General features: G+C 40.4%; 1 protein-coding gene across 10 annotated transcripts in view; it reads right to left on the bottom strand.

The window, feature by feature from the left end:
- GALNT11 (polypeptide N-acetylgalactosaminyltransferase 11) overlaps positions 1–22,666 on the bottom strand; it is a 53,537-nt gene that overhangs the window by 5,762 nt on the left and 25,109 nt on the right. For all 10 annotated transcript variants that reach the window (XM_082693415.1, XM_082693416.1, XM_082693412.1 and 7 more), the window contains 7 exons: positions 21,759–22,091; positions 14,273–14,396; positions 11,939–12,105; positions 10,290–10,415; positions 7,759–8,008; positions 3,010–3,127; positions 1,558–1,710 (listed from right to left, as the gene is read on the bottom strand). In XM_082693415.1, the coding sequence (XP_082549541.1) occupies positions 1,558–1,710; positions 3,010–3,127; positions 7,759–8,008; positions 10,290–10,415; positions 11,939–12,105; positions 14,273–14,396; positions 21,759–22,053 (1,233 nt within the window). In that variant the 5' untranslated portion in view covers positions 22,054–22,091. The remainder of the gene's footprint in view (positions 1–1,557; positions 1,711–3,009; positions 3,128–7,758; positions 8,009–10,289; positions 10,416–11,938; positions 12,106–14,272; positions 14,397–21,758; positions 22,092–22,666) is intronic.

A 22,666-nucleotide genomic window follows, 5' to 3' on the forward strand; every position in this document is an offset into this window, starting at 1 on the left:
CAGTTGGAAGTGAGAGGCTCAGTTGGTTCATTTTTGAGAATGTGCGCCAAATATCCAAATATAAATAACCATGGTTTGTGAGCCATTCTTTTACATAAAAAGTACTCCGTGGAGAAAAGTGAATAGTTAACTCACAACTACCTGCAGCTCAAACAACACGCCTTTTCCCTTGAAAACGACCACAAAAGGTGCTTTCTGCGCACTCAGCGTGACTCACAGCACTTGGAGCACAAAATCTAACACAATGATTTCTATGACTCAGCTGCTTTTGCAGCATCAGTGCAAGGTCAGCAAGGGGGAAACGGCAAATACTGGGTTACCTGCCTATGACAACAGCTTAGCCCTGCTGAACATTTACATGGGTCTGGGAACCACTTTCTGAGAGCTGCTGGGAGACAGTGTGACTCAAAGCTGAGGAACATGGAGAACAAGCCTAGAATCTAGACGAGGGAGTAGGGAGGAAACATGCAGTGAGGCAGACGCATGACCACAAGCCCCCACTTCTGCTCCCCATGCAGTGATCTTCACACACCTCCATGCCCAGTGCATTTCCCAAAACCTGACACAGAGCCCGGTATACAGTAGACACTCAAATGCGTGTTTAAAAAAATTAACTGTACTCAAATGTTCACAGTAGCATTTCTCATAACTCATGAATGGATAAAATGTGTAATCACACAATGGAATATTATTTGGCAATAAAAAAGGAATGAAGCAGGGGCGCCTGGGTGGCTCAGTGGTTAAGCTGCTGCCTTCGGCTCAGGTCATGATCTCAGGGTCTTGGGATCGAGTCCCGCATCGGGCTCTCTGCTCAGCAGGGAGCCTGCTTCCTCCTCTCTCTCTCTCTCTGCCTGCCTCTCTGCCTACTTGTCATTTCTCTCTGTCAAATAAATAAATAAAATCTTAAAAAAAAAAAAAAAAAAAAAGGAATGAAGCAGTGCTACATGGTACCCATATGGATGAACCTGAAAACGTTATGCTTACTAAGGTGGTCACAAAAGATCATGTGTTGTAGGATTCCATTTGTAGGAAAGGTCCAGAATAGGCAAATCTAGAGAGTCAGGAGGTAGACTAGTAGTTGTCTGGGGCTGTGGGAGATGAGGGGGTGATAGCTGAAGGATACGGAGTTTCTTGTTGGGGGTGATAAAATGACTTGTGAATTATACCTCAATAAAGATGTTACAAAGGAAATATCACAGCAGAAAGAGAAAGTGCTACTACATGTGCAGAGCCTAACAGGGAAAGTGGAAAGACTGGGACACAGTGAAGCCCAAGGAGCAAAGAAAAGGAGCCACGTTCTGTGGGAGTGAGAGGAATAAAGACACTGACAAGAAAATTTCTTATGTTGGCTGTATTTCCTATTATAGAGTGGTCATTTGGAAAATTAGAAGAAGGGTCACAACAAAAAATGAGAAGAAAAGAAATGTACAAAAGGGATGGCCCCGAAGCATAGATTGTCCCACAGAAATGTGCCAGAATGAAAAGGCAGGTAACCAGAGCTGTCTGCAAAGGAGCTAGAGCCAAGCAGACCCTTCCAGCAGAGTAACTTAATCTCACCTTGTAGTCATCCAACCAAACATGCGCCAGCCTCAAGGAGTTGTGGGTCATGGTGTCCTGGCCTTCAGGAGAACCATACGGTCGCCTTTTCCGGAAAATGTGTCCGACTCTAGAGCATGGGATGATGAAGAGTTTACCTCCACACATCCAAATCTGGTCAGAAGCAAACTATGTATTAATAGTTGCCTTGCACTGCTATGAAATCAATGTATGCGTTTTCATGAAATTAATCTTTATTAAATAGGTGTTTGTGAGACTTCAAGATGTTTTGTATAAGTACCAAATACAAGAAAGTGAAAGGGTACATTAAAAAAATTATATCTTTATGATTAAAAAGAAACTAAATTCTAAAATAGCGTACCATTCTTTTACCACCCTGTGTCTAAAATCACACTTACCATGTACTTTGCTGTTTTAACACATTAAGGAATTTGATCCTCAGGACTTAGGGACAAAGAATGCTTACTGGCTGGTCCTCTAATCTCATTACTGGTACCTTCTCAAAACATGTATATATATACACACACACACTGAGTAACTCTAGATTAAGAATCAAAAGATCTCAGTTCTTGTGTAAATTTCACCTTGGCCATCTGGGTTACTTTATATAGTTATATTTTAGTTTTTGTGGAACTCTATTACCTTATGTCCAAAGTAAGACTGAACAATATCTTATTTCTTTCAACTTTAAAATTCTAAAAGATTACGTATGAAAAACTACCTTTTAAAAACACTACAGTCAATACATCGTAAAAAATACAAAATGACACACGCACCACATACCACAGTGTTGTGGATGGGGTATCTGCTATGGAGCCCCAGAGCCGAGAGGTGGGGAGTGAGGACATCAGCTGGTTCGGAGAAGTCTGAGTTCTTTCCCTTGTCCTCATTCTACCCTTTGCAAAGACTGTCTTCCACCCCCACAGTTGCCTGAGTCCCAAACCCCACCCATACCACCATCTTCCCGACTTCAGCAGCTGGAGAGGAGATTAATTCCTTCCTCGGGCCGGAGGGACTTGGATATATAAAGTACTCTGCTAGCTACTTCTGAAAGTGGAATGGGGAGCTATTAATAATTTTCCTGGGAGAACAGGTGTGAACAAGGACAGTCTTGAGCAATCAGGGATATCCGATCACCTTAAATATCTATGTCTAGGGTTAGCAAGTAAGATGAATAAACTGGCAAAGAACAAAACTCTACCGTAAATGCACATTTAAACATCTGAAATTATACCCAACCATTCATTACAACCTTCCCTTTTAAATTCTTACAAGGCTGCTTAGATACTTTCCACACTTTGAATGGGTATTATCCCCATCACGGATTATGATAAAGTAGCCTTCACTAAAGACAGTTTGTTAACAAAGATAATGAAAGAGAACTTACAGAAAATAAGAGGTCGTGGATAAAAATTATATTCCACTACACAGAGTTAAACATGAAAAAATTACCCGAAAGGAGATTTCTAAATTTTCTCCTCCCCAGATATCCATGCCACTGTCATACTGTCCGAGCTCATTGAAATAGTGTCTGTTCATGGCGAACAATCCTCCAGCCATTGTAGGTGACCTGAAAAAGGAAAAAATTACTGTACCAATTGCAGAGAGCCATTTATCCACTATCTTTGTTATTTAAAAAGTTCAGTGTACCTTTGGAACATCGCTAATAAAGACCAGATTAACTATTATGGAACATTTTATCTAACATCAGGAAATGAGCTGGGCCACATAGCTGAATTTTCTAGATGCCAATGATATACTAGATGTCTGGGAAATGACGGCTACTTTTCTAAGCATCAAAAATAATTTATAAATTACAACACTGTTACTAGAAATACACTTGATTTGAATTAATTCCTTCTGACAGTCTCACAGAACAGTGGGATAAAAACTGGACTTCAGGGCCTATCAAGTAGAGACCAGATGAACTCTGACTTAGACCAGCAGTTCTCAAATAGGATGACTGTCCCCAGGCAAACACTTCAGTAATGTCCACAAACATTTTTAGCTGCTGCAATGCAGTGGTTGGGGTAGGGGAGGGTTTCTACTCACAACTCATGGTCTGCACACTACTGCATACTCTAAAACGCACAAGAGAGAGCCCACAACAGAGAAGTATCCAGCTCCAAATGTCATACTGCCAAGAATGAGATGGTTAATGAGAGAAGCTGAAGGAGACTGGCCCTCAGACACACACTCAGCCTCCAGCTGTCTCACTTCTGAAACTGAACTAAGGCAATGGTGTATTTCAGCATCCCAAGCTCCCTGTTAGAAGGGAAGCACAACTTCTCTGCAGGGAGGAAAGCACCATCTCAGGTATGAATGTATTTCCATAATTTTTCATGACAGTATCTGCCACCAAACAAAAGTAAATAAGCAACCAAACAAATAAATAACCAGGCAATCAGGAAGATAAACCACATGAAGAGAATCTACAAGAGGAACAGATGTGCAGGGGTTTCAAATAATGTAGTTATCAGGCGGAGACATCAAAATAACCACTCAAAATATGCAAGGATTAAAGACAAGATGCAAAATTTGGCAGACAGATAAAGAGATATGGTCAAAAAAGAAACCAAATTTATGCATATCTGAAAAATCTTTCTGACAAAGACAGAAGAACTTCTGCCTACTTGTGATCTGTCAAATAAATAAACAAATAAAATCTTAAAAAAAAAAAAAAAAGACAGAGGTCACAAATAGGCAGAGAGGCAGGCAGAGAGAGAGGAAGGGAAGCAGGCTCCCCGCTGAGCAGAGAGCCCGATATGGGGCTCGATCCCAGGACTCTGGGATCATGACCTGAGCCGAAGGCAGAGGCCTTAACCCACTGAACCACCCAGGCACCCATAGAATCCCATTTTTAGCAACCACAGAAAATACAAATTTTCCAGGCACACATGAAAATTTACAAAAATTACTCATGTGCTTGGCCGTAAAGCAAATCTCACCAATTTTCAAAGAATTAAAATCATACAGAATATTTCTTAATCACAGTGTATACTAAGCTAGGAATACGTAATTCTAAAATCCTCATATGTCTAGGAAATAATGAAGGTACTGCTAAATAACCTACAGGTCAGAAAAGCCATTACAATGAAAATATTCTGAAATAAATGACAAAAAATAGTACTTTGTGGGATGCAGCTAAAAGCATGATTAGAAAGTTGATTTCCTTAAATGCATACACTAGGAAGGGAAAAAGGATGAAAAATTTAAAAAATCTAAACATCCAACTGAGAAAGTTAGCAGCCTTGATATCCTGAAAGTGAGAGCGCGCACAGAATGGAGAGAAGAGCGGGGAAGCGGCCAGAGGAGGAAGGCGTGCTCACGCCCTCGCCGCACAAGGAGGCGGTGAGACGGCGCTGTCACAGCCCACAGGCACGGCTCCGTCACAGCCCACAGGCACGGCTCCCTCCAAGTGCCTCCAAGTGCCAGAAGGAACTAACGCTGCTGCAGAAACACCCATACTACTCCACCTCGCCGGAGAGCAGAAGACAATGACGTCAAGGAACACAATTTTCACTTTTCCCACAGAAAGGACCTAAAATCAGTTTGACAGGGAAAAGAAGAATATGTTCCTCTAGAGTGAAAGAAGCAATAAACAGAAGACCCGAAATAAAAACAGTGTAAGAATTGGCTTCTGCGGAGGTGGACTGAGAACAGGGAGCAAAGAGGGAGTCAGTCACTCCTCGTCAAAAGTTGTTCTATATTATTTTGTTACTGAATACATGTTTGTGATTAAAAGCATTAAAAATTAAACAATGAAAACCAATGCCCATGTGTCGCGGCCAGCATGACGAATCGACCAGGGTAACCTTGAGGGCTAAGAGGATGATGAAAAAAGTTAAGAGACAAAGAGATGGAGACAGGAGGGACACAGAAGATGTCCAACAGTGCTAAATTTATTCCACATCTTACAAGCATTTATAAGGCAGACCAGAACAGGAGGAGTAATATGTCAATACATAGTCAGATGACCACAAGCTTCTATAACAAGTTTACATTTACTACAAACAAACCTCGTGATGCCAGGTAGTTTCGGCTAAAGCCATGAGCAAGACAATCAACCAGGGAGTGGGTTATGGGAGGGACAGAACAACAAGGTCTAACTAAGAACTCAGGACCCTGGCCACATTGTTCCCTACTGCAGGGAGAGTGTGTGGGAAGTCACGTAGGCGAACGCACGACACAGAGCACAGACCCCTTCTCAGTGCACTCAACTTTCCCGTCCTTAACCTTGTCAAAGTGTCCGGACTTTGAAGGAGACACAAGTCAGGGCCTGGTTTGGCTCTCGACTCCAGCAGTGCCGTGGCCTCCAACACCCATGAAGATGGTGAAACAGGCAAAACGGGCAGAAGCACGAACACGGAGAGCACGCAGCAGCCGGGCTACCATCCTCCTGCGTGGCGCGTCTTTACCTTCCCACAGAGAACACCACGGACAGTCCGAGAGGACAGAATCCAAGTCACTGCCGTCAGCCTCCAATCACAGGACATGAGGCTGTAGAGACCAGGAGCCCAACCAGACAGTCCCCGGATGCAGCCCTGCCTGAGAGCGGGGAGGGGGGTCGTGACCCACCCAGGTTCTGCCACTGAGCTTAGCAGAACTGCAGCAGATTCTCACGCGAAGCCCGAGGGAGCAGAAGTCGGCCCCGCTCGGCCAGCAGAGCACATCGGCCCCCAGGAGCCGGCGGAGGTCTCCCCTCCACGTCTGGGTCAGGTGGAAGGAAGCTGGCAAGCCCCTACAGGCCAGCCGCAGAGCCACGGGACGTGCTGGGAAAACATCACCTCCTAAAGGTAGAGAGAGGCATGCCCTCCAACCAGTTCTCCTCTTGTAAACTAGAAGGGGGGAATAACAGCGCAGGTAACAGCACCATCCGTGGCATTAAAGACAGACAATGGAAAACTACCCGACCTCCTCACCAACAGTAAACTGGGTAAGTTACGATATATTAACAGATCATGACCCTCTTTCATTGCTGTATAAAGCAGAGCCATACACTGTAACCCAGATGAGTTTTTTAAAGCAATATTGAGTAAAAGCAGCAAGGACAAAAGGAGTCCGATGGCTTCATTTTACATGAAGTCCAAGAACAGGCAAAACTAAACTATATTGTTTAGAGACGCAGGCAGAGATGGTAAAACTACAGGAAAGTGAGGAAATGATCACCAGGGTCAGGGTAATGACCGCTCTAGGGCCAGGGGCTGTGACCACAGCAGGGATTCAGAGGGCACCTGGATGCCGTGTCTTGACCTGGGTGGTAGCCACACAGGTGTTCATATTACAACCATGTATTAAGTTGTGTGCATCATACATATATGCATATGTGTACTTTTTACATACATTATTTTGTCACAGGTTAAAAAAACTAAAAAGTCCAAAACAAAACAAAAAAAAAACCTATAGGTCCAAGAATGTTAAAAAGTAGAAACACAGGGGCGCCTGGGTGGCGCAGTGGGTTAAGCCACTGCCTTCAGCTCAGGTCATGATCTCAGGGTCCTGGGATCGAGCCTCACAGCGGGCTCTCTGCTCAGCAGGGAGCCTGCTTTCCCCTCTCTCTCTGCCTGCCTCTCTGCCTACTTGTGATCTTTCTGTCAAATAAATAAATAAAATCTTTAAAAAAATAAAAGGTAGAAACACAGACAAACCTCCCCGAAATCCACATGAGAAATTTAAAACGAAAAACAATACATAAGCAGATTTGTAATATTGAGAATATGAATGAGAACTAAAAATAATTTCTGCACTGTGACTTGTAACTGTACTAGCAGAAATCCATCCTAAAAATCCCAATTACAGAAACGCTTATACAGCATATGTTCCTCACAGCGCCACTCGTACTAGCAAAGAACTGAAGATAGGTAAATGACAAAGGCAATAAACCATGCTGAACCGACATTAAAAAACACAGCACGTGGGGTACTCCTACCGTATCCGATGCACAATTATCCCAAGATACTGATCTTAGCTGTCTGCCTTCCTAAGTGATACATCCCTCAGGACATGAATAATTCCCAGGTCACAAATCTTTCCTCAGAAGTTGGCACAGCACATAAAATTCAGTGAGCATTCAAGAATTTCTAATGGACAAATTAAGCTACCACTTCTGCTCCCTGCAAAGAAGGGATTCTCTTCAAAATATTTTTTCTCTTTTGAAGAAGTACTGACAGGAATTTTTCCAATCTGGAGGAGAAATCTCACTTTATTGGTGCAGTAGCTCCCTCTGGTCCTCCGAGCTCAGAAAGGGGAACAAGATCCCACTTGAAATGAAGCCCCCAGTTGAATCCTCCCCGCACGACAGGGGACGAGCTGTAGGCGAGCGTGTCCGCGCTGATGATATCGATGACCGGGCACACCACGGTCCGCCGGTCCTGCTGGATGGCAGCCAGCAGGGGCTGCAGCCACATCACATTTACTTCACAGTGGCTGTCCAGGAAGACCAGGACTTCTCCTGAGGAGGCAAACAGCAGCAGGCCTGAGAGGTCACAGCACTCCGATCGGGGCGGCCGCTAGTTCCCTGAGATGCTGCGTTCACGGGGTGAAATACACCCGCCTCCCTCCCAGCCCAACGGTCAAAGCATTCCTCTACGCCAGTCAGGAAGAGAGGAGGACTTTCTAGCCGGAAGTCGGCCTCAAGTGCACTGCTAGGATTGAAACATGTATCAATCAATCCCAATTCTCCTCAGGGAAAAGATGCAAAGTCTCATGGGAACAATTCTGTTCTCTGGACAGAAAGCTAGGACTGCGGTACAAGGGCAGTGGCCGCTTGTGTGTAAATGTTTTTTCTAAATTTAGGAGTGCCTGGTTAGCGCAGTAAGTTAACTGACCGACTCCTGGCTTCACCTCAGGTCACGGCCTGGGGGTTGGGAATGGAGCTTCGAGCTCCGCACTCAGCAGGGTCTGCTTGAGATTCTCTCCCCTCTCCCTCCACCCTTGCCAGCCCTTCTCTCTAAAAAAAGAAAAAAAAAATTCTAATTTACTATACATTTCCCTGCCTGAGAACATAACTGTCTTCACTGGTGACACAGAAACATGACATAGTGATCATCGCTACAACACAACAACTCTCTCAGGAGAGACACAGGTACCCCTTCTGCCATGCCAGTGACATGGGTTCCCTTCTCCTCTGAAGTCACTACTCAGTGGCCACATGCTCACTTCTTCCATTTTTCGCCTTTCCTTCCTAATTCCCCAACCTGGTCAGCTGTAGTGGCTTTCATGAGCCAATGAGGTATCTTTTCTTCTAGTTAGTAAAATAAGAATCACAATGATTTTAACAAGCCCCTACACCCCAAGTTCTGGAATTCTCAAATTACCTTCCTATTTTTTTCCCCATATCCATACACTACTTACAATATTATACACCTACTATTTTTAAACTAAATCATTTAACTTAAATAAATTTATTTTAAAAGGCAATTTTACCAAGATCAAAAATGAAAATCAGAATCACTAACCTTACAGAGGTAACCATAAAGAGAAATACAATGGTTCAATACCATGTAACTGAGAACTAACCAGATATATTTTCTGCAAAATACTAAATTTGATACTTTTTTTTCCAAAGATTTAATTTATTTATTTGAGAGAGCGAGAAAGAGAAAGCATGAGGAGTGGGTGAGTGGCAGAGAGGAAGAAGCAGACTCCCCGCTGAACAGCCCAACATGGGACTCGATCTCAGGACCCTAGATCATGCCCTGAGCCCAAAGGCAGAGGCTTAACCTGGGACACCCAGGTGCACCGTTCTTTCTTTTTCAAAGGGGAGGTAAGTATATGCTGGAAATGTCTTAAAGAGAGATTTCTAATAGAGACTTTATCTTTGATGAGATCAGAAGGATTGAGAATTTTAAAGAAAGTATCTTTATAGTTTTATAAATCAGTTTTCATTGTTTTTTATTTTTATTTTTTAATTAATTTCCACACCCAGTGTGGGGCTTGAACTTACAACCCAAGATCAAGAGTCACACACTCTACTGACTGAGCCAGCCAGCTCTGTGGTAAGTCAATTTTCAGTATCATGTCCATTTATTCAACAAAAATCATGATCCATTATCACCAGAGGTATGTATTTGAACTTAAGAATTACTGGCTTAATTCAAATCAAACAGTTTGAGTACACAGACTTTAAATGTTGTATGACAAAAATTACAGGAGCGCCTAGGTGGCTCAGTCTACTGAGGGACCATCTGACTCTTGATTTCAGCTCAGGTCATGATCTCAGGGTCATGGGACTGAACCCTGTGTCAGGCTCTGCATTCAGTATGGAGTCTGCTGGAGATTCTCTCTCTCCCTCTCCCTCTGCCCCTTCCCCCTGTAGGCTCACTCGCTCGCTCGCTCTCTCAAATAAATAAACCTTTAACAAAAAAAATAAAAGTAAAAAAAAATTACAGAAATTCAGATACATTTTGCTTTACTCTTCTCCTTATATAAGTAAACAAGATACAGACCTACATGCGCAGCAATAATTTGCAATAAGGACCACTATGAAAACAGACCAGTTTGGACTCTAGAGCTCACCTCCCTGGAGTCTGTATTTTGGGACACTGTTGTCCCAAGAAATACAAAATTCTTTGGAAAGAAACCCTTTCCAAAGTGAACACAAGCCTTTTCTCTCCTGCTGACAATGCCCATTTAGGAAATCACTTTTCACAGATCTCTGCACAATAAGAAAGGCTCCAAGGACAAAGCCCTTGTCACTTCTCCCCCACTGAGAAGAGAGCAGGAAGTTATACCTGTAGAGTGGGCTGCTCCAATCATCCTTCCTCGAATCAATCCCTCACGCTTTGTGTTTCTTATCACTTTAATTTTTCCAGGGAGATATTTTTGGACATATTCCTCTAGTTCTCCTTTCAAATCATCTGAAAATAAAGAGTCATAATACAACAACAGGAGACATATACAAAGGCTTTTTTAATAGCTACTCTAAGATTGTATCTGATACTTGCAGCAACAAATTATCAAGTAATTATTTCAGAATCTTTTGCTGCTTTATTTAAAAAAAAATTATGGTTTATCTCCTAAGGAAGAAAAAGGAAGGGTAAGAGTTGAAACACTAGCCAAGAAGAATACTTAATTTATAGAATTATTCATATTTCCACAGCAACTAGCACAATGCTTTGCATAAAGAATGTTTGATATGATTATCTTGAGTGAATGAATGTTCCGCTGACTGCATTAAATCAGATTTAAAACCAAAATAAGGTATATCTTTTGTTTGAAATTAACTGTTACTCCAAATCAGAACAGTTTTAAGGGCTTTTTAAAAAGATTTTATTTATTTATTTGACAGAGAGAGAAACAGCAACGCAAGCAGGGGGATTGGGAGAGGGAGAAGGAGGCTTCATGCTGAGCAGGGAGCCCGAAGGAGGGCTCGATCCCAGGGCCCTGGGATCATGACCTGACCCGAAGGCAGACACTTAACGACTGATCCACCCAGGTGCCCCTGGTTTTAACATCTTCTATTGCTACTAAGAATTATATAATAACAGCAGGAAATATGTCCTTTTATTAATTTAGTATCTTCCAAGAACACTAAATATTTTTTTCTAAATTCTAGCTCATTTACATTTAAATTTCATAACTTCAAATATCTATTAATTCTTTCCATTGTTAGTAGATAAACCATCGTAAGTTATCATGAATTTTCACTTAAAAAAAATAACTACAGGGTGCCTGGGTGCCTCAGTGGGTTAAGCCTCTGCCTTCGGCTCAGGTCATGATCCCAGGAGCCTGGGATCGAGTCCTGCATCAGGCTCTCTGCTCAGCAGGAAGCCTGCTTCTTCTCATCTCTCTCTGTCTCTCTGCCTACTTGTGATCTCTCCCTCTGTCAAATAAATAAAATCTTAAAAAAAAAATTTAAAAAATTAAAAATTAAAAAAAAATAACTACAAACTAAAAAACAAAATACAGATTAAAAAAATTCAACACCATAAATTCTACAATTTAGTATTTAGACAATCTTTGTTTCTTAATTAAGTATGTTTGTGGATTAGAGGATAATTTTTTGGAAACAGCTTTGTGATCTTTTTACAGACTGTGCTATTTAAGTTTGGCCCTTGAAATTTTTCCCTTGGCCTACCTGTTGAAAAAAATTTTTATTTCAAAATAACTATAGATTAGCAAATTTTTTCCAACAGGTAGGCCAAGGGAAAAATTTCAAGGGCCAAACTTAAATAGCACAGTCTGTAAAAAGATCACAAAGCTGTTTCCAAAAAATTATCCTCTAATCCACAAACATACTTACTTGTTGCCGACTCCCCTGCACCTGTTGGGACCAGGGTCCTCCCTGCCATCGATCTGAACTGTCAGCTGCTGCTGCTGATTCTAATCCCACCGTGATCAACAGCCCAGATCCCATAGTATCAGCGACAACATCCCTTACCAAAGTCACTGTCATCGTCCACAAGGATGATTTCATGAAGGAGCTGGGCTGGTGTGCGGTCTAGGACACTGTGCACAGTACGGAGCAAGGCAGACAAGGCTTCATTGTAGAAACAGATAACAACACTAGCGACTGGCAGGTCCACAGGGTAAGACTTGTCTTTACATCTGTGAAGACACATATGAGAAAATGTGATGTCCTGAAAGGTTCAATGTTTTAGGTCATTACGCACTAAACATTAACTGCCTCTTGCTCAGACTCCTTCCTACAATTTAACAAAAGTTTCTTAAAAAGCATTTAAGGGGGGGTGCCTGGGTGGCTCAGTGGGTTAAAGCCTCTGCCTTTGGCTCAGGTCATGATCTTGGGGTCCTGGGATCAAGCCCCACATTGTGCTTTCTGCTCAGCTGGGAGCCTGCTTCCCCCCTCTCTCCTCCTGCCTCTCTGCCTACTTGTGCTCTCTGTCCAATAAATAAAATCTTAAAAAAAAAAATTTAAGGATACACTGGTATCATACTCAAGGTTTTATAGTTTGTTAATAACTACTCTCTCCAATACCTGCTACTTTGCTTATTTTTAGATTAACATTTAAATTTTTTTTTTCTTTTCTTGGTACAGAGGTTACATAAAAATGTGTTATTTGTATGGAATCACTACAAGCTTTTAATGCAGTATTCATAAGCTCTTGTTTAGCTTCTCCACAATGAACATTCAAAAGGAAGTAAGAGGGGCGCCTGGGTTGCTCAGTGGGTTATGCCTCTGCCTTCGGTTCAGGTTATGATCTCAGGGTTCTGGGATTGCGTCCCATATCGGGCTCTCTGCTCAGCAGGAAGCCTGCTTCCCGCCCACCCCTCTGCCTGCCTTTCTGCCTACTTGTGGTCTGTCAAATAAATAAATAACATCTTTTTTTTTTTTTAAAGATTTTATTTATTTATTTGACAGACAGAGATTACAAGTAAGCAGAGAGGCAGGCAGAGAGAGAGGAGGAAGCAGGCTCCCTGCTGAGCAGAGAGCCTGATGTGGGGCTCGATCCCAGGACGCTGGGATCATGACCTGAGCCGAAGGCAGAGGCTTTAACCCACTGAGCCACCCAGGCGCCCAATAAATAACATCTTAAAAAAAAAAAAAAGGAGTAACAGAAATATAAAACTTTGTATTTGAAAATTTTATTTCTTGCCCAATAACAGAAAAAGATTTGAATAAGCTAGGACCAAAATCAAGATAAGCTTGACCAAAATCAAGATTCTATCATGCAACTATGTGATAAAAAGGGTTAGATGGCTTCAAGCAACAATAATAAAAAATCACTAACTTAAAGAATAAAATCCAGAATTCCATGTTCTTTTGCATGGCATACAAAGCATTCCAACATCTGGACCCTGGCTACCTCCAGTCTCCTGGCACTCCCCACGCTGTGGCAATAGTAATGGTTCCAGTGCCTTTTCAGCGGTGTCATGACTCAATCTGTCCCCCATGCACGGAGTGGTCCCCTGCACACTGCTCAGCCAGCACCCTCTAGGAGGCCTTCCCTTATCACTCTGGTTTCAGCTCCTACCACACACCAGCTCCTACCACAGCCCTCCTTCTAGCACTACCACAATTACCCATTCCCTCATCTATCTTCCCTACTAGGCCTGTGATCCCAGGAACTATGTCTTACTCTACTTATTTTCAAGACCTAATACAGTGTCTATAAAACAAAGGTGCTCAAAAAAGTCTGCCTGTGGAATGACTAATTGACCAACCACATGAATGAAAAGCCTTTGAAACAAAACCAGTGGCGCCTGGGTGGCTCAGTGGGTTAAAGCCTCTGCCTTCAACTCGGGTCATGATCCCAGGGTCCCGGGATCGATTGAACCCACATAAAGCCCCACGTCAGGCTCTCTGCTCAGCGGGGAGCCTGCTTCCTTCACTCTCTCTGCCTGCTTCTCCGCCTACTTGCGATCTCTGTCAAATAAATAAAATCTTAAAAAAAAAATGAAGACCAAAAAGTGAGATGAGAAAAATTCTTCACTGATTTTTAATTCCTTTTCCACAAATACAATAAACATTTAAAAGAAATTTACGCTCAGAAGTTTATCTCGTTAGATGCAGTTAATACCTCTAGCCTTCTCCCTATGATTTTAAATTTCAAAAGAGACAGAGCAACCTCCAGAACTCTGTTAGTACAATCTTCAGCTTCAAGTGTCACAGGAGTAGAAATCTGTCTTGAAGTTTTCTAGTATCCTGAATGATGAAGCCTAAATGCATTTAGTAACACCACCCTCACAACTTACTATAATACCACTAAAAGCACGGTCATTAAAACGCAGCAGTATAAACCACTGAGAAACGTACGCAGCATTTCTGGTGTCCGGCACATCTCTGTGGTAGCCCAAACGGTTACTGATAAGCATGTTGAAGGCATGTTTCTGATAGCCCAAGTCTCTCAACTCCTGATCACGTTCATTAAAAATCATACCTGTAAAAGATTAAAGTTACAGTCAGTATGTTAAATCTGGAAAGGTCTGCTACAGTTATTGTCATATTATGATCCTAAGAAAATCTTGACTTTAATCTCTTATAACTAAATAGCCATGTTTCTCAAATCTAGATTGTCTCCATTTTCAAAAAAGTAATTGAAGTTAGAGTCAAATTTTTGTCAGTCTAGTGCAAAAAGCAGGTGTACCTTAACCATAAATGATACCTGTTCACTAACCATTAATCTTAAGAATATTATCAAGAGAAAAAAATTACAGATGTCTTTTCTTCAAAAGACTTAATGATGGCATTTCTATTAAAGCAATAGACTACAGAACCCATGTGGACAACAGGTCCCAATGACAGGCAAGTTTTTATAAGAGCCCTCCCCTAAAAATTAAAAAAAAAGTGCTACTGATAAACCTTTCTATAAAAAGTCTGACTCCAGACTTTAATCAGCTTTATAGTCAAGAAAGCCAAGAAATTCCCTCAGAGAGCCCATCAAAATCACTACAATTCAACATTCTTGTTCTAACATTCAGACACCTTACCTTTACATAGAAGGATAATTTCTCTTTTCGCTTTCTTTCCCATCTCAAACCTTTAACCTTTCCTCACAGAATGACTCCCTTGTCCCAGCATTTCCCAAAGTCTGGTCACAGAAATCTAATTTCACTGGACATTAACAGATGTTCAAAAGAAAAAAAGGATTTCATGGTCAAACAATTCAGGGAAACAATGGATTTTGAAAGTCGAATAGGTTTTAATTTTATTTGGAATGGAAGGACAATCCTGATCCTTTAATACTGTTGACTGTTTCACAGATACCAGTTGTGAGGGATGGGATACAGAATGACTCCAGTCCCCAGATCCACTTTGGGAAATACTACCTCTTAATATGCTTTTTCTATGAGCTTTTAAAGTTGGAGTACATTTTTTTTTTAAGCAGAATATTTTTAATAACAGAATTCTAGAAACGTTATTTATTTTTAAAGATTTTATTTGACAGAGAGAGACACAGTACGGGAGGGAACACAGGCAGGGCGAGGGAGAAGCAGGCTCCCCCCCGAGCAGGAACCCCAATGCGGGGCTCGATCCCAAGACTCTGGCATCATGACCTGCGCCGAAGGCAGACGCTGAACAACTGAGCCACCCAGGCACCCTAGAAACTTCATTTTAAAGCAGTGTTTAGTGTCCTTGCATCATCTGTTCTTACTGGCTGTACAGTAATGAAAACAGAATTCCATGTTTTGCTTCTATTACAGAGTATTTTCCATGTACTAAGATACCCTAAACAGTGATCCTCAATCACCTGAAGATTACTTTCAGTCTTTGTCAATAACAGAACTGTGCTGACATTTCAACCATTACTAGTTTTCATGGTTTTACACTGTAATACAGACTTTAAAAAAGGCATTCTAGTACAGTTAATATACAGTGTTGTATTAGTTTCACATGTATAATATACTATATTCAGTGCTCATCATAGTAAATGTTCTCTTAAACCCCTTGACCTGTATCACCCACCTATTCCCACTCACCTCCTGAGAACCACCAGTTTGTTCTCATTAAGGGTTTCTTAATTTGTCTCTTTCTTTCTTAAATTCCACATGAGTGAAATCATATGGTAGTTGTATTTCTCTGACTTATTTCATGTAGCATTATACCCTCCAGACCCATCCATGTTGCAAACAGCAAGACTTCATTCTTTTTTGTGGCTGAGTAGAATTCTAATGTGTATATATACACACACCACGTCTTCATTATCCATTCATCTACCAACGAACACTTGGGTTGCTTCTACAATTCAGCTATTATAATAATGCTGCAGTAAACATATGGGTAACACGTATCCTTTCAATTTAGTATTTTTGTATTCTTTGGGTATACACCAAGAAATGGAATTACTGGATCGTATGGTAATTCTATTTTTAATTTTTTGAGGAACTTCCATACTGTTTTCCACAGTGGCTCTACCAGTTTGTATTCTCACCAATAGTGCGTGAGGGTTTCTTTTTCTCCACATCCTCATCAACACTTGTTTCCTGTGTTTTTGATTTTAGTCTTTCTGACCGGTATGAGGTGGTAGCTGCCTTTTCCTGATGATGAGTAATGTTGAGCATCTTTTCAAATGTCTGTTGACCATCTGGATGTCTCCCTTGGAGAAATGCCTATTCATACCTTCTGCCCATTTTTAAATTGGATTATTTGGGGTTTTTGGTGTGGAGTACATCCTTTTATTAATACAAAAGAACAACGCTCTATTAACATTTTATAAGAGGATGCAAAATCCTTGAGAGCAGAGACTTTGATCATGTTCAAAACAAAAACTGCTACAGGGCGCCTGGGGGGCTCAGTGGGTTAAGCCTCTACCTTCGGCTCAGGTCATGATCTCAGGGTCCTGGGATTGAGCCCCACATCAGGCTCTTTGCTCGGCAGGGAGCCTGCTTCCCCTCTCTCTCTGCCTGTCTCTCTGCCTGCTTGTGATCTATCAAGTAATTAAAAAAAAAAAAAAAACACTGCTTGATACCCAACACCTAGGACAGTGCCTTGCACAAACTTGATTCTCAATAAATACTCCTTGATTCAATAAATCAAAGGACTAGCTCATACTAGACACTGAAAGGAGTATTTTTTTAAAACATTTTATTTATTTATTTGACAGAGAAAGATCACAAGTAGGCAGAGAGGCAGGCAGAGAGAGAGGAGGAAGCAAACTCTCCATGGAGCAGAGAGCCCAATGCAGGGCTCAATCCCTGGACACTGGGATCATGACCTGAGTCGAAGGCAGAGGCTTTAACCCACTGAGCCACCCAGGCGCCCCTGAAAGGAATATTTTCTAATATATATCTCTTGATGAAAAATTAATCCATATTAAAAGATCACTTTATGTCCATCATAAAATGTGTTGTGTTTGTGTACACACATACATATACACAGGAATATTATTCAGCCATGAAAAAGGGAACTCCTACCATTTGTGACAACATGGATGGAACCTAGGGCATTATGCTAAGTGAAATAGAGAAAGACAAGTACTATAATACTGTATGATCTCACTAGAGACAGAATAGATGCGGCTGCCAAGGTGGGGTGGGAGGAGGTGCAGATGGGGTGAATGTTGGTTAAAAAGGTACAAACATAAGTTCTGGGGATGTAATGTATAGCATGGTAATGGTGAATAATACTACTGTATTTGTTTCTGAAAGTGGCTAAGAGTAGATCTTAAAAATTCTCATCCCAAGAAAAACACTTTTAACTATGTGAGGTGATCAATGTTGACTTACTGTAGTAATCATTTCACTGTATATGCTTGTATGAAATCATTATGTTATATACTTTAAACTAATACAATGTTATATATATCAATTTTATCTCAATAAAACTGGAGGGAAAAATCACATTAGCTTACTTTTGTCCTTCCCCTGTTCATATAAAATCATAGCCAATTAACTAGCATGCCAGGGGAGTTTTTTTTTTAAGATTTTATTTATGTATTTGACAGACAGAGATCACAAGTAGGCAGAGCAGCCTGCAGAGAGCGGGGGGAAGCAGGCTCCCTGCCTGAGCAGAGAGCCCGATGTGGGGCTCGATCCCAGGACCTTGGGACCTGAGCTAAAGGCAGAGGCTTTAACCCACTGAGCCACCCAGGCACCCCAGAGGAGCTATGTTTTTTAATTTAATTTTTTTCAGTATAACCACAGCAATTTTAATACTGCATTTGAAAGCAATATAAACATTTCAAATAGCAAAATGATTCAATCAAACTAGTACTTGGAAGCCCTTGCAAGCTTAGTATTAGTTCATTTATTTGTATCCACGTTAGAAAATGGTAAGCTATGAAAGAACTCCCCATACCATCAGGCACTGACTTGGTATCTGGCTGTGTCTACTACGGAAAAAAAGAACACAGTGTTCAGCCATGCCTCACAGGAACTATTTCAAGTTCTTTTATAATTAACTGCAGATTAAATGAGAAAATCTAGTTCTAATTTTAAATTTATTATTGATCATCTTTCTAAAATGTACAAGTTCTTTCCCCTATTTATTTTTATTATTATTTTTTTTAAGGTTTTATTTGACAGAGAGAGACAGTGAGAGAGGAACCATAGCAGAGGGAGGGGCAGAGGGAGAAGAGCAGGGTTCCCGAGCAGAGAGCCTGATTCCAAGACCCTGGGATCATGACCTCAGCTGAAGGCAGACGCTAAAGGACTGGGCCACCCGGGTGCCCCCCCCCCCGACTGTTTAAAGATAATGCCCTTGGCAATCACCATACTTTTAACTATTACTGTACTGATTTTTATGAATTCCTTCTAAATCAAGTTTCCTTCACAGAAGCTAAGGAGGTTTTCATTTTTCTCACTGTGGTAAAACACAGACAACACGTGGATTACAGTCGGTGACAGGAGCACACTTACAATGTGAAACTCCATGCCCATTAAAGGACCCCCCCCAGCCCCTTTAGCCACTAATCTGCTTCTAGTCTCCATGCATTTGCCTATTCTAGACATTCATATGAATGAAATCATGCAGTATCTGACCTTTTGTGTTCTGCTTCTTTCACTTATCATATAACATTTTCGAGGCTCCTCCTGGTTACAACATGGGTCAGAACCTCATTCCCTGCTATGCCTGAATAAGTCCCTGCACGGAAATACATGCTGCTTGTCCTTCCGTCCACTGATGAACATCTGAGTTCTCTCTACCTCTGTTCACTGAGAACAGCACTGCTATGAACATGGATGTACAAATCTTTGTTTGAACATATGAATGCAATTCTTCTGGGTATATACCCGAGAGAGGAATTGCTGGATCATAAGGTAACTCTAAGTTTAACCTATTGATGAACCAGCAATGGATGAAGGTTCCAATTTCTCTGTATCCTGGCCAAAAATTGTTATTTTCCTTTTTAAAAAAAATTATAACCATCTCACCAAGTGTGAAATGGTATCCTCATTGTAGTTCTGATTTGCATTTCTGTAATAACGATGTTGAACATTTTATGTGTCTTTGGAAAAATGTCTATCAAATTCTTTGCCCATTTTTAAATTGGGTTGTCTTTTTATTATTGAATTCTTAAGAGTTCTTTTTATACTCTGGATAATGAACGCCCATTACAGACAGGATACACAAACATTTTCTCCCATTCTGTGGGGTGTCTTTCTTCTTTCCAGATTGTCTTCTTTGATATACAAAAGCTTCTAATTTCAATGAAGTCCAATTTATTTATTTTCTTTTGTTAACTTATAATTTTGGTGTCATGTAAGAAACTACTACCAAACCCAAGGTCAAGAAGATTTATCTTTAGGATTTCATCTGAAGGTTTTATGCTGTTAGCTCTTCTATTTAGGTCTTCATTTTGAGTTAATTCTTACAGATGATATAAGGGTTTGACGCTTCTCCATTGTACGTGGATTATCTATTTGTCCCAAAAGCATTTGTTGAAGAGACTATGTCTCCCCCATTGAACCATCTTGACACATTTTTAAAAATCAAGTGGCCAAAAATATCACAGGTTTATTTCTGGACTCTCAGTCTACCCACTGATCTATACATCTGTCCTTAGGCCAGTATCAGACTATTTTGATTAATGTAGCTTTGTAGAGAGTTTTGAAGTGTGAGCCCTCCACCTTTGTACTTTTCCTAGATTGTTTTGGTTATTTAGAAGCTCTTCTAATTTCACATTAACTTTAGAATCAGCCTTCCCATCTTTTCAATAAACCTTATTTTGATAAGGTTTGCACTGACTCTCTGGATGGCTCTGGGTAGCAGTAGTTCCCTAAACAGCCTTTAGTATTCCAGTCCATGAACCTAACATGTCTTTTCATTTATTTAGGTCTACTTTTATTTCTTTCAGTAGTTTTGTAGTTTCCAGTGTACAAATCTCACACCTTCATGGTTATACTTATTCTTAAGTATTTTATTCCTTTTGATACTATTGGAAATGGAATTGTTCTCTTAGTTTTATTTTCCAACTGCATTGCTAATGCACAGAAATACAGCTGTGTTGATCCTGTGCCCTGCAACTTAGCTGAATTGATTTCTTAGCTATAACAGGTTTTTTGTATATGTTATAAAGTATTTAGTTTTGCAGCTAAGCAATCTGAGTTTGTTACATTTCAAGTGTCTACAGTTTTCTCTCTACTTTCAAAGGCAAATACAAGGCCCATTCAAAACAGTAAACCCAATGTTACTTCTTTATAAAAGTTTTCTACTAAAGTAACTTAAATAAAGAGGCTAGAAATTTACCTATTAATGCTTTTTTTTTTTTAAGATTTTATTTATTTATTTGACAGAGAGAGATCGCAAGTAGGCAGAGAGGCAGGCAGAGAGAGAGGAGGAAGCAGGCTCCCCGCTGAGCAGAGAGCCCGATGCGGGGCTCGATTCCAGGACCCTGGGATCATGACCTGAGCCGAAGGCAGAGGCCTTAACCCACTGAGCCACCCAGGCGCCCCTACCTATTAATGCTTTTCAAGTGTCTAAATAGCAATCTGAAAAAAGATAAGGTTTACTTTATGAAAGTTGAGGAAATAGTTTCCATTTCTTCATGTAATTTTAAGTATTTTCAACTCCATGTATTTGAAAATCATTAAATCCTAGAAACTGATTTCTTTGAAACTATGATCAAATAAAAAGAAACATTTTAACATTTCCTTTTTATTTTATGGATCTTTCAATCTTTGAAATATCTCTTTTACTTCTAAATTACTTATTATTTGAGATTTCTAGGACAAGATTAAAGATCTAAGTTTTAAAGATAACCAAAATGGCTCATTTGTCCCTTCAAATAAAATTTGCTAAAACCAGGATTCTAAAATTACAGTACACAAAAAAACATATACAATAGATTGCTTCCAAATTGAACAGAATAGAATTTTTGTGAAAAAAGTTTTCCTTTTATAAGAGTTTACAAACTCCTATATTTAATATTCTGCCTTATCTTAACAATTCTTGTAAGTAGAAATCTTATTAGATATAATTTCAGCTTATCTCTAAATGTAACAATGTATGTTCTGTTTTAATGAACTCTGCCTTTCAAAATATGTTATATATAATCAAGTTACCTTTCTACCATCTCTTTCTATTATTAAATAATGCTAACAACTAAAATCTTCCCCCGTAAGTTCCATTTCCTTCCCTCCTCCCTTCCTTCCTATTCTGGACCTTTTTACTTTCTCCCAAGTCCTCATAAAATACTGAAGTCAGAAATGGCTAAATTAGAATATAACTCCCCACTGAATCTGCAAAATCCTAGAACCTCAACTAGTTCATTAACAAAGTAGAGGAGGGAAACGACCCATTTCTAATCCCCTGAGCAACATGTGATTTAAAGAATAACTAAATTTAAATTTCCAACACTTACCCAACTCGGAAGAGAATTTCATGTTGCCTTTTTCTGGATCTTCAACGTGATTATCTACTGTATCATCAATTTTGTTTACTTTGAACTGTGACTCTAACACTCGACTTGGGCCTCGAGTGAAACGGGGATAGAATTTTTTGGGAAATGGTCCATGGGGCCCGGACCCCTTGATGGGCACATTCTTAAGTGGCTGAGTCACTTCACTGAAGTTAAAATAAATAAAAAGCAAAACCGTCCAGGTCGCAGATGTAAAAAGGCATCCATAACAGAAATATCGAACTGTGACACTTCCCATTATAGACCTAGCATAGCTGAAGGGCCATCTTCAATCTCCTGAAAAAGAAGGACAGCTAGGTTAGACCCTTCAGGACACTTGTAAATCATCCACCAAGTTCACAATCACTGTTTTCCAAACAACCGAGCAGAACTTCTCAACTATTTACTTAGGACCCCAAAGCACAGTGTTAACTAAAACTCAAATAAAAGAAGATATGTGGATAGCACTGAATTAAAAAAAAAAAAGGATTCAACAATTAAAATCATAGGCAGCAAAACAGCTGACTTCCTCATCTGTGTTAATGTATATTTTACCTTTAGTCTAGATTGCTTACAGTGTGGTAATTTCTTTCAGATTCCGGCTTTTCATGAGGAATACAATTACCTTATGTATCATGGCAGTCTATCTAAAGTCCAGACTTCCACTATAAAATTATAGGACTCTTTCAACCCAAAGATCTTAAAATCTGTTATTAAAAATAAGCAGCCTGAAGAAAACTGTCTTACTTTCCAATCAAAAATTAAACCTGCCCTAATGCCTACTCTAGATTCAACAGTTATAGTTCAAATTTATAAACGACAGTAGAGGTAAGGTGAAGGAATCTATAGCTTTGATAATAAGCTTCCTAGTG

The sequence above is a fragment of the Mustela nivalis genome, assembly GCF_964662115.1.
Source record: "Mustela nivalis genome assembly, chromosome: 12".
Lineage (NCBI taxonomy): Eukaryota > Metazoa > Chordata > Mammalia > Carnivora > Mustelidae > Mustela > Mustela nivalis.